The following is an 11,008-nucleotide window of genomic DNA, read 5'->3' as shown; positions in this document are numbered from 1 at the left end:
AAAATTATAATTATAGTACAAGGGCTGACTTGGCAGTTTTCTAGAAGTCCGGCTACAATACTGTTCCAGGATGTGCCCTAACGGAAAAGTGGAGGGTGAAAGGGAAGGGGGATGTAACTGAAGCTCTAGTTTCAAAACTGCTTGATGCTTCAGTTGTCTTGAGCAATATAACAAATTCACGGAGACCATGGATTTTATCTCGTTTCTTGGTCAAAGAGAAACATAAAACCTCACGTCACAATTGCCAGCATTAGGAAACTGTTAGGTTAGGAAAATTATGGAAATTCTGCCCTGAGAAGAGTGGAAAAAATGTCAAAATGTTGAAGTCCTTTTTAAGATAGCCAAATTCAATATCAAAAATTTTCCCTGACTGAAATACAAAAATATAGGTTTTTATGCTTTTATATATATATTTTAATAAAATATGAAGGGGACTTTTCCTTTAAAAGTTCAAAATGTATTTATTTCACCCAAACATGTATTAATAACCTCCCAGTTTTTAAAAATCAAGTCCCATTTTTTTTCCCCCAGCAGGATAGGCCATCTCAACATCTGCAGAGAACCAATCAATACAATTAATCATTTGGTTTGAAAAATCTCCTTAGGCTGCAATCCTATAACACTTTCCTGGGCATACGCCCCATCAAACACAGTGGGAGCTACTTCTGAGCATAGGATTTCTCTATAAATGTTCAAACTGAAATTCATAATATGTGAATCAATAATGGAATATAACTCCCACGTCAATTCAAGAGAGCAAAAATTTGGTAATGTTCTGTAGAACTTACTTATACAGTTATTATACAAACTGTAAACATTCACATTCTTTTTTAAAAATCTTGATTTGATTTTTTTTTTTAATTCCTCTTCTGCTACAGTGCAGATGCACACTGGAAGTGGCTTTTGTCAGAGTGCCCTTGACGAACAAATTTCAGAATTGTGGACACATACTTAGCTCTGACACTCAACTCCTTCCAACGTCAGGAATGAACTTAGCTGGGCTAGCTCTTGAGTTCCTTCTCTGCTTAGTCATAGCTTTCACACACTTTACAACCTGGAGGCCCTTCTGTTGCCGTTTTTGCTTGTTTCCTGAACTGTACAGTGTTTGTCTGAAAACTGCCAAGTCTGCAACTCAGAAAATAATGAAAAGAACATCACACAATTCTATAGCTTATGTACATCTCCCAATGTGTCCTTGTGCACACAGCCCCTGGCCCCAATCTTAAGAACTATGAGCACAGCAGAAGGCTTCACACCTACTGCTAGACTCAGAGAGACATTGGCGGAAGGCAGAAACATCTAACCCTAATCAACTCTCAAGGAACCAGGAGGGGAAAGGCGTGATTAGACTCCGCCTGGGTGCCTCTTTACAACAGCATTTATCATCAGAGAGAGAGAGAGAGAGGGGGGCTTCTGTCCTAGATGCAAATCAACTATTAGGAGGTACAGGGATGAGTCTAGATGTCCCCGCCCTGCCTGACAGTTGATAGATGGTGTGCTAGTTGCCAGGTGCTCAGTTAAGTTGCTGGAAGGGAGGTTACCCTTGCCACACCTTCACACAGCAGTTTGGTGCACCCCACTACAGCAGATCCACATGTGGATCACTGCTGCTCAATTGGGGTGACTGTTTTAACACACACAATTTTCAAAATATAGAATTTTGGTATATTTGTTAGATCTCAGTATCTCATATTACAAAATACAAAATCCCCCTCTCCGCCAATCCAACAATCCCATACATTTCAGAGGAAATTCTTTGTCCAAGTGTTTCATGTTGATATGCACCGAACAGGAGTGAGAAGGCCTTTCTATTTAATAAATATATTTGAAAAGTCGCTTTTCCTCACTATAAGCATTTCTCTGTCTCCTTTCAATACGTCAGTCCTGGTAAAAAAAGAAGGAACCTCATATCTGTGTAAGGGTACGGATGGCGAGAGTACGTAACAAGGCATCTTTTCCATTTAAAAACATTACAGATGGCATCATAAAAAAGGCCCTTTGTGTAGAGCAATAGTGGGCGGTATTTTTAATTTTAAAAGCCCACTCAAACAGCTAATAAAAGAACAGTGGCACACTTTAAGGAGCTGACAGCACAGACCAGAAATAGTATGGGAGTGCACAGCCTTTCCAAAGTAATGCTGTTCATTTTTTTTCTTGTGTTGCAATGAATCATACTTTCCTTCAAACCAAGTAAAAACATTTGTGTTACTTCAAATAAATACTTAAATATCTTAAATCCTGCGTAGCAGCCTCATTGAAGATCTCAGATCCGTGTCTTCGTCTTGGAATTCCATTAAGCATAAATCTTTGGTCAATTCACTTACACTCAATCTAGAAAAGAAATCCACACCAGTGCTAGGGAACTTCTGAATTGTGTGCTATGTAGCCCACGCAGTGTTTTTTCTTGCACACAATCCTGCTAGGAAGGCATCACATGAAATACTCAGCCATGCCTTGATAATAGATTCACTGCTAAACGGGATTTTCCTCCCATTTATTATTGTGTTTGGATCAAACTGAGCCACTCTTGAGTCAATTCTTGCACACTACTGCTAACTGGCTGGCGGGCCTTCATTTAGGAAGTAGGTGGTCATTTCTCCTTTACCTTTGACCTTAACGACCCCTCGGCATTCTAGTTGATAGCTGTTCACCGTTAAAACCTGATACATGTCTGTGGTTACCTGTGGAGATTTCAGAATGAAGGATCAGAAAAGGATATGAATTGCACTTCCCACAGTCCAGTACAGAGTTAAGTTAGGCTCTCTCAAGCTCTATTACTGGGACATCTGTGTTTAATTTAACCATTTGAATCACTGGTTGCACTCACGGGGACAAGGGCAGATGACATGAAAAATACATTTAGAATTATTCCAGAGGAACTCTTATCCTTCCATAGAGTTCACATGGACAGGAACTTGTGCACTCACAAAAGGATAGTGGCAATTTAAGAGATGTGTATGTAAGTAGGCATGCATCTCTGCTTGTATCTTGTTCTATCTTTGCTTTCTAGGACTAGGTGAATAGAAGCAAAAGTCAAGCAGCCTAACAGCCTGATCCCATTCATGGTTACACAGAAGCACTGTGCTCAATAAGACTTACTCCCAGGTAAAGGTGCATAGGAGTCCCCAAATTATATACACTGGGGTGGATCCAGACTTAGTCATACTTAGAGTAGACCAATTGAAACCAATGGAACTTAATTTAGATAACTAATTTAAGTGCCATTCGATGGGTCTACTGCAGAAGTACTGTGCGGTAGAATATGACTGCTTAGAAGTAAGATTAGAGGAAAGAAGGAGCTATGACAATATAGCTTTCTGCTGTTACTGAAATGTACAAGCAGGGACGATGTAATCTGCCTGGAAGGAAGATCTAAATTACTTGCCAAGGAATCCCAAATAAGAACATAAGAAGTGCCCTGATGCTGGATCAGACCAAGGGTCCACCCAGTCCAGCACTCCATTCACACAGTGGCCAACCAATGAACAAGCAGGACATGGTGCAACAGCACCCTCCCACCCATGCTCCTCACCAACAGGTGCACACAGGCTTACTGCCTCGAATACTGGAGATAGCACACAACCATCTGGGCTAGTAGCCATTGATAGCCTTTGCCTCCAGGAATTTATCCAACCCCCTTTTAAAGCCATCCAAATTGGTGGCCATCACTACATCTTGTGGTTCCATAATTGAACTGTGCTGTGTGAAGAAGTAATTCCTTTTATTTGTCCTGAATCTCCCACCAATCAGCTTCATGGGATGACTGGGTTCTAGTATTTTGAGAGAGGGAGAAAAATGTCGCCCTATCCACATTCTCCACACCATGCATAATTCTGTACACCTCTATCGTGTCTCCCCTCAGCCTCCTCTTCTCCAAGCTAAACAATCTCAGTTGATGTAACCTTCCCTCATAGGGGAGATTCTCCAGCCCCTTAATCATTTTAGTTGCCCTTTTCTGCACTTTTTTTCCCCCCAGCTCTATAATATCCTTTTTTAGGTGTGACCAGAACTGTAGACCGCATTCTAAATGTGGTCACACCACAGATTTGTATAATGTTTGCATTTGGAATAAATTATGCAATGCATGCAATTCTGTCTAAGTTTCCTTGCAGGACATAATTGACCAAGCAAACTGAGGGCTTTGGTTTAATAACTGCCCCGTTCACTATTCCATGTTGAAGTTCATTTGTCAGAGCCGTAACTGTTGAACACAGAGAGTTTGGAATGAAATTTGGTATGTACATTCAAGGCCTAATTCCATATTTCAAATTTGAATTCTGACTCAACCCCTGCCCTGCTCCATTTTCAAAAAGTGAGGAAAATGCAAACTACTGCAATATCTGTCTTAAAGACTGAGATACCAGGGTGAAAGTTGCTATGCAGGTTGTGGACAATATTCTGTGTTACAAGGATTAAACCCAGCTCAACTCCCACAACCATTTACAAACGACAAGCAAATATGTAAAAAATAATGCAATATTTCCGTTAAAGACGCAGTTATTTGAATGAGGCAATTATGGATTTCATGTTCAAATCAAAGCTTCTCCTCCCCCTGACTCATTTTCAAAAGCTCTCTTTTGAAGAATTTTAGCCTCAGCAGACAAGGTTTTTCTCGCCCAAACAAGATGATGTAACTAAAGCTGCCATTCTTGAGTAAAATGTAAATAGTGCATTGCAGCATCAAAGTAAAAGGAATCCCTTGGACATCATAAAGGAAAAGCATCACTTGATAAATGTCTCTAATCCTGTGCCTTTGTCCACAGAGGCAATTGCTGGACACCTGCAACAAGGGGTGTGCTGTTATCTCATCTTGTCTGGTCATAATGTGACTTTCTAAGTCCTGTCAAAACACACCCTAATTCAGGGCAGGTGATGCGTATGTGGAAACAGTGTTCTTCCTGCACATCCCCATCTGGGCTGGAATGTGAAAAAAGCGGATGTTTACACAATCCATTGTTCTAGCTCTCTGCTTCTTTGGGTGCTGCGGTCCTGTAACATCTCTAGTCTACCTCCTTTGTTCCCTCCCTACGACTCTAGCACATGGGCCTGCACTCACAATTTCAAAGAATGGATCAAGCACATATAAGCAGACTAAATAAAGCTCATTTCCTTGTTGACTCCAAGTCAGACCACGCTTCTTTAAAAGGTAATAAGCCCTGTGAAAGGTTACAGCATGAATCATCTACTGGGTGGCTAAACATGCACAGACACAGAACCACAGTGGGACATGAATTGGGGCAGGATTAATTATTCTATCTTCTGGTTATCATTCTGCACATAATGCCTTTTTTTAAAAAGAAGAAGCGGATGCTGAAATTCACAAGCTCTGTTCTGCCCTAGACTCCATATTCCAGGCTCTGAGTTATGCATACAGACATAGTAATGTAGTCTGTTTGCAGATTTGGAGGAGGACTTTCATATGACTTACCTTCAGGGCTGCCTTATTCCTTACTTTTTTCCAATACAGAAATGAATCCCTACGCATGTAATTTGTAAAGTACAAGGGGAGTGCAAATTTGTCTTGATCCAATTACACAGATCAGAAAGTGACTTCATGTGTCACTGCCACATATCTTTTATCCCTGGTTAAGTGTCTTCACTTGTTAGTGGTGGGAAAATAATTCCTTTTCACCTGAGTGGAACACATGAACTGCATGTGGGGCTAACTTCTCAACTCTTAATTGAGGCTTGTACAGTATAAATGTTCATAAGAGACAAAGCTTTGGGGAAATGGAGAGGTGCTAGGATCACTCACCTGAATCCTATCGGGTACTCCTGTGCTGTCCATTCGACTGGCTACATTCACAGTGTTCCCCCAAATATCATACTGGGGCTTACGCGCGCCTATGACCCCAGCTACTACTGGGCCAATATTGAGCCCTAGAAAAGAAACAGGAAGAAGTTTCTGATATGTTTTCACTAAAAAAAATTACATCTGGAAAAACGTGCAATCTATTCCCAGGTATCAAATGGTTCTGAATGGGCAACTCATTCACCCTCTGAGGGCTAGACGGAAAAATGTGCCATGTCCCTGAGGGCCTACTATGCATATTTGCTAGGATGTATTTCATGTAATTTATATATTAATAGTACCAACCTAGCATTAATGGATTGTTGAACTTCCCCACAAATATCTTTTTCTGAAATTGTTTAACAAAGATAAGAAAGACAGCACATTAAAAAAAAGAAGGAAGAAGGAAGGATGCAGCTTCCATATTTAACATTGTAAAAACTTGGGAGGAAAGAGGCATGTAGGCATTTTCTTAAATCTCTCCCATTGAAATAAATGGGAATTAGGCTGCAATCCTAAACACACTTACTAGTCATTAATATTTCAATCCTATAGATGTCTACTCAGAAAGTTCAAAGGGGCTTACAGGTAAAGAGGTATAGGATTTGCAGCCGACGAGTCAGCATGAATAGGATTGCATGCCCTAAATATTGGCTATCATAGAAACTAGCTCTGTGGGTCAGAAACTTTTTAAACAACAGTAATTTAGTAACACTTCATAAATTGCACAAAAGTACCCTCATGAGCTGATATGTTGACTATTCCTGAATTAAACCATCCGGCTTAAAAAGCATCCAATGAAGATTATTCTACAACTTCCTTTGGCATTTTTCTCCTGACTGAATAATTGCTGTGAAAATTCCTCATTGACGCATCATAGAGATGGGGATTCCCCCACCCCATGCCAACATGAATAGCTAGGAGGGAAAGGAGAGGGCTATAGTAGATGTGGCCTGGTACACATGGCAAACTGTAGCAAATGAAGTATGGTGGCTGTAATGTGTGCGCCAGTCCGAAGACTGAAGCATTACCAGCTAAAGTGGGGCAAAGTCATTCAATGGCACCAACCCTGATCTTTGAAATCTGCGATACCAGCTTGAATATGAAACCCCAACATGGTCTAACTGGGTGGGCTTATTCTTGATTACAGCCTTCTCCAACCTGGCACTCTCCAGATACGTTAGACTACACCTATGCAATGCTGGCTGGCAATGGTTCGAGTTGCAGACCAACACAACCCAAAGGCGTTATGTTGGGGAAGGGTGCTTTATTAGATACAAGTATAATTTTATATCCAGACTTATTAGCACACATAACTGGGCATCAAGGAAGCCCATGTTTCCTTCTGCACTCAAAATAAAATCACACTCATCTGTAAAACGTAATGGCCGTCCTCTTTTGTACAGACATGCTCAGTGTACAGATTTCATTCTGAACCTGCTCCTTTGCACACGGATGGTGGGACATAGTGGGAGAGGGAGAGACCTCAATTCGACATCCTTGTTATGCAAGAGCCAGCAGGCAATAGTTGAGACACTCCCTGGCAAGAGATGGCTGACTTTGCCAGTGCTGACAGGGCTGTCTGAGGGACGGGCCTTTTTCCTTTTCTTTTATCATTTCTCCCACTCCCCTTGTATTGTGAATATCAACAAAATAAAACATATAATACATTGTGTAAATAAAAAAAAACATTACATATATAGGAATATCATCATTTTTCATCCGTTGTATAGTTCATTCATTCATTAAAAAAAAAGGGAGTTATACATAAGTTTCAAAAAAAACAGACCAGGTATTCACTCGCAAGTTGTGGCTATATTAACACCTGTTCAAAAGTTGATAGTGTTATTAGGTCCGTAGTCCACTCCATTATGGGAGGTGAGCATTTGTCCTTCCAACATGATAGTATACATTTTTTGGCTGTCGTAAGGGCCCTGAAGATCCATCTGCACTGAGGGGGTGTCTTGAAGGCCGTGCATTGGTGCCACCAGCCCTGAGACCCCGCATTAGCGCTCTTTTTGCACTGTCCCTGTGCGAAGGAGCTAATGCAGGGTTTACATAGGAAGAGCAGGGAACCTTCTCCACCTTGCTCCATTTTTTTAAAAAAAGTTTCTGTTTAACTTCGCAGTTATAGGGAGATGAGGAGGCAGGCCACCCCCTCACCCCACGCCAGCTTAGCTTCTTTTAAAAAGTCTTTTTGTTTTCCTGGGCAGGTTTGGGGGTCCAATGAGACAGAGGAGCGCTGGATCACCCTCTCCCCTTTCCCCACACCCCCCTTTTTAAAATTGTGTTTAACTGCGCAGCTTTGCAGTCATAGGGAGGCAAGGAGGCCTGCTTGCTGGCCTGCTCCCTATGCAGCTCCAGATCAGGGTGACAGACGGCAGATCCCGTCATTGCCTCACAGTGAACGGAAAAAGTCGGGGTAAGTAGCCAACTTTTTAAAACTGGGGCTTCAGGGGAATACTCTCGAATGGCTTCACAATGGTGGCCGAGTCATATAAATGACCTTCCGCCACTGCAGATCCACGCCAGGTCTTTCCCCTCGTCAAGATGTACCGAGCGGAAAGAAGTATTGATTGCTGCATTTAGTCCCCACAAACAAAATTCCTGGCACTGTCAAAGGGGGAGAAGCACAATTCCTAGCTAGTGGACCTCAGGGTTCAGTAAGGAAAAGGGAACCAGCTGTGAAACACTGTTGCATGCATGCGGATCGCCTTCCCTGGGTCAGGTTGAAAGAGTTTTACTCATCCTTTCTCACCAAGTCTGTATACTTATCCATGTTAGATTGAAGTGTAGAAAGCTGGCAGGTTTCAGTGATGCAGAGAGCAAGGCGTTCCAACAGGAGTCGTTCCTTACTATGAAAAGCAAAGAGCTAAGCTTCTTTGGGTGGCCTTTGCTCTTTTCACTGCTAATACGGTTATGCATTTATCCTGTTAGGAACATTATCTAATGGGGTCAACTTTTGGCTTAAACCACAACTGATGCTGCCAAACGAATATAGATCAAGAAGATTGCACTGATGTCTGCTTCAGCCTTCCCCAATCTGGTGCCCTCCAGATGTGTTGGATAAAAATAAACTAAAAAGTAGACTTAACCATTTTTAGCATATTAAGTTTAGTGTTGAACCATAAGTAATAAGCAGGAGGATAAGGAGGAGGAGTCCTAACAATATTAGAAGCTCAAGTTGTTATCTCACTAGCTACATCTGTAGCGCAGGCTTTGTCAATTGCAATTCTTTTGATTAATCTCCAATTTTTGTTATATTCTCTTTCCCTATAATTACAGGGAATGTTTCTAATGCTCATAGAACCACTATGCTATTTTCCTTAATTCTGTACCTTTCTTAAATAAAGCATTTAATAGATTTCAATTTACTCTTTAGACTGTGATATTTGCATGTTTAGATTTACCCACTGGGGTGTGTTTAGAACCCATTTGGTGTGGGTATTGAAGTTAAATAGAACCAAATTAACAGGCACCAGGTTGGGGAGGGAGGTGTACTTACATTCAGTAGGGGCAGCGCCAATTCCTATGTGACATTTGCACTTTGAACCATGCAGAATGGCCACACAAGATAAATTCCTGTACTTTATACTACAGTCATGACATTTACCTATTTTCATCTGGAAGTTGTTGAACGAATGCTCATTGATGTATTTCATTTGATCCATTAACCTCATTGCAAAGTCAGCCAGGGCCTTGATGTGTGTTTTGCCTGCTTTGTCATAGGTGGAATCATTAAGACCTGAAGCAGCCATGTAGGTGCTGCCTATAGTTTTGATCTTTTCCAGCTGTCGAAACTGGTCCTCACTTATTATCTGGAGAGCCAAAAAAGAACAAAGTTACTGAAAAGGACAAATGCAAATCAATATATGTTGTGTGATGGATCTGCACAAGAGCCAGGCATTATGCATACTGTCACTTCCAGGCCACGTGGCCTAATGTGGCTCCCATATAAAGGGAAATGCTATGAGCCTCTTTGATCCTGCAGGTACACAAGATGGAGATTTAAGTCCTATTTTGGTTTCTTCAAACTAATATGGAAAGCAAATATCAGGTCACTGCATCTGAAATAAGAGTAGTCCTAGCCCAATCACTGAGGGATGATTCACCCTTCATGTTAGTGTCCATGTCTAGCCCTGGCATGATTGCAGCAGATGCTTTTGGCACATCCTCATCAGTGATTGCTGTCATACACAAGGTGTATGACAGCAAGGTTTGGGTAGGATGGGTAGATTCGCCTTCCAAGACGTCCCCAACGATCTTTTCTGAGCAACAAAAGCTACAGAGGCAAGGGCAAATGTGTGCTAACCTTAAGGAGGGACAAATTTGAATTTCACTTTCACATTTTTCCAATCTTAAATTGGGTTTATCCTGGCCTTTGAGAAATTTTCAACCTTTGAAAATGAGTAAGAAGAAAACTTTAAGATGAAAGAAAGAGGCTGCACATGGACCAGGAAATTCAATCACTGAGTCAAGACAGAAAGAACTGTTAAGTAGTTTCATGAGCTGTGGGAGACTTGCATTTTGAATCCCCAGCCTTCAATAAAGAGCCTCTTTAGGACTGCAGTGCATGATCTGGGATCAGCAGCACCTTTGAGTGAGCATGCATTAGAGCAGAGAATCAAAAGAATAAGCATGGTATTTCAGTTGTCATCTCTGACATATAAAAGAAATCTAGCACAGAAACAGCATGTTGTATGGATCAGGATCCTACCCACGACTCACTCAGTTGGGCCTGAAGCGGACCAAACTCAATTCTAATTGGTTCACCTTTTGCTGGCTCACCTCATCGAAGTCAGCAATGATTTCGTTGAGAAGCCTCAAGCACTCCACCCCTTCATTGTTGGCTTCTAATTCTACATAGAATTCGGAGAAGTTGCTGATGGAAGCGAACATCACAGCCACGCACTCGCACGACTGGTAGTACAGCTCATCATTCCGCCGCTCCTGTGCAAGGAAGTGGGCTGCAACATCCTTTGGCAAGATGTTATGGAGGAGCCGTCTGTTGTAGGCCTGCAGCTCCTCCATTTCTTCCTTTTCTTCAGTAGCCTGAAAAGAGAGGCCAAGATGCGGTGGCAAATCAGGTTCATTCATGTGGGAAATGGACTGGAAATAGATACGAGATAAAGATGCCACACATCGAACCTCCTTCTTAGTTGCCCTCAGTGACACAGGGAAATCTAATATGTTTGGATTTTATTTACTGATGTTCAG

The 11,008-nt window shown here is 41.6% G+C and overlaps 1 protein-coding gene across 1 annotated transcript in view; it reads right to left on the bottom strand.

The window, feature by feature from the left end:
• ADCY5 (adenylate cyclase 5) overlaps window positions 1–11,008 on the bottom strand; it is a 240,623-nt gene continuing 229,615 nt past the window's right edge. The window contains exons 18-21 of the mRNA XM_063116673.1: window positions 10,580–10,843; window positions 9,405–9,609; window positions 5,756–5,880; window positions 1–2,681 (exon numbers count right to left, since the gene is read on the bottom strand). Coding sequence (XP_062972743.1) covers window positions 2,553–2,681; window positions 5,756–5,880; window positions 9,405–9,609; window positions 10,580–10,843 — 723 coding nt within the window. The 3' untranslated portion in view covers window positions 1–2,552. The remainder of the gene's footprint in view (window positions 2,682–5,755; window positions 5,881–9,404; window positions 9,610–10,579; window positions 10,844–11,008) is intronic.

This window comes from Elgaria multicarinata, chromosome 2 (assembly GCF_023053635.1).
Source record: "Elgaria multicarinata webbii isolate HBS135686 ecotype San Diego chromosome 2, rElgMul1.1.pri, whole genome shotgun sequence".
In the NCBI taxonomy this organism is placed as follows: Eukaryota; Metazoa; Chordata; class Lepidosauria; order Squamata; family Anguidae; genus Elgaria; species Elgaria multicarinata.
The sequence above is the reverse complement of the archived record's forward strand: the minus strand, read 5'-3'. Positions and strand labels throughout refer to the sequence as shown.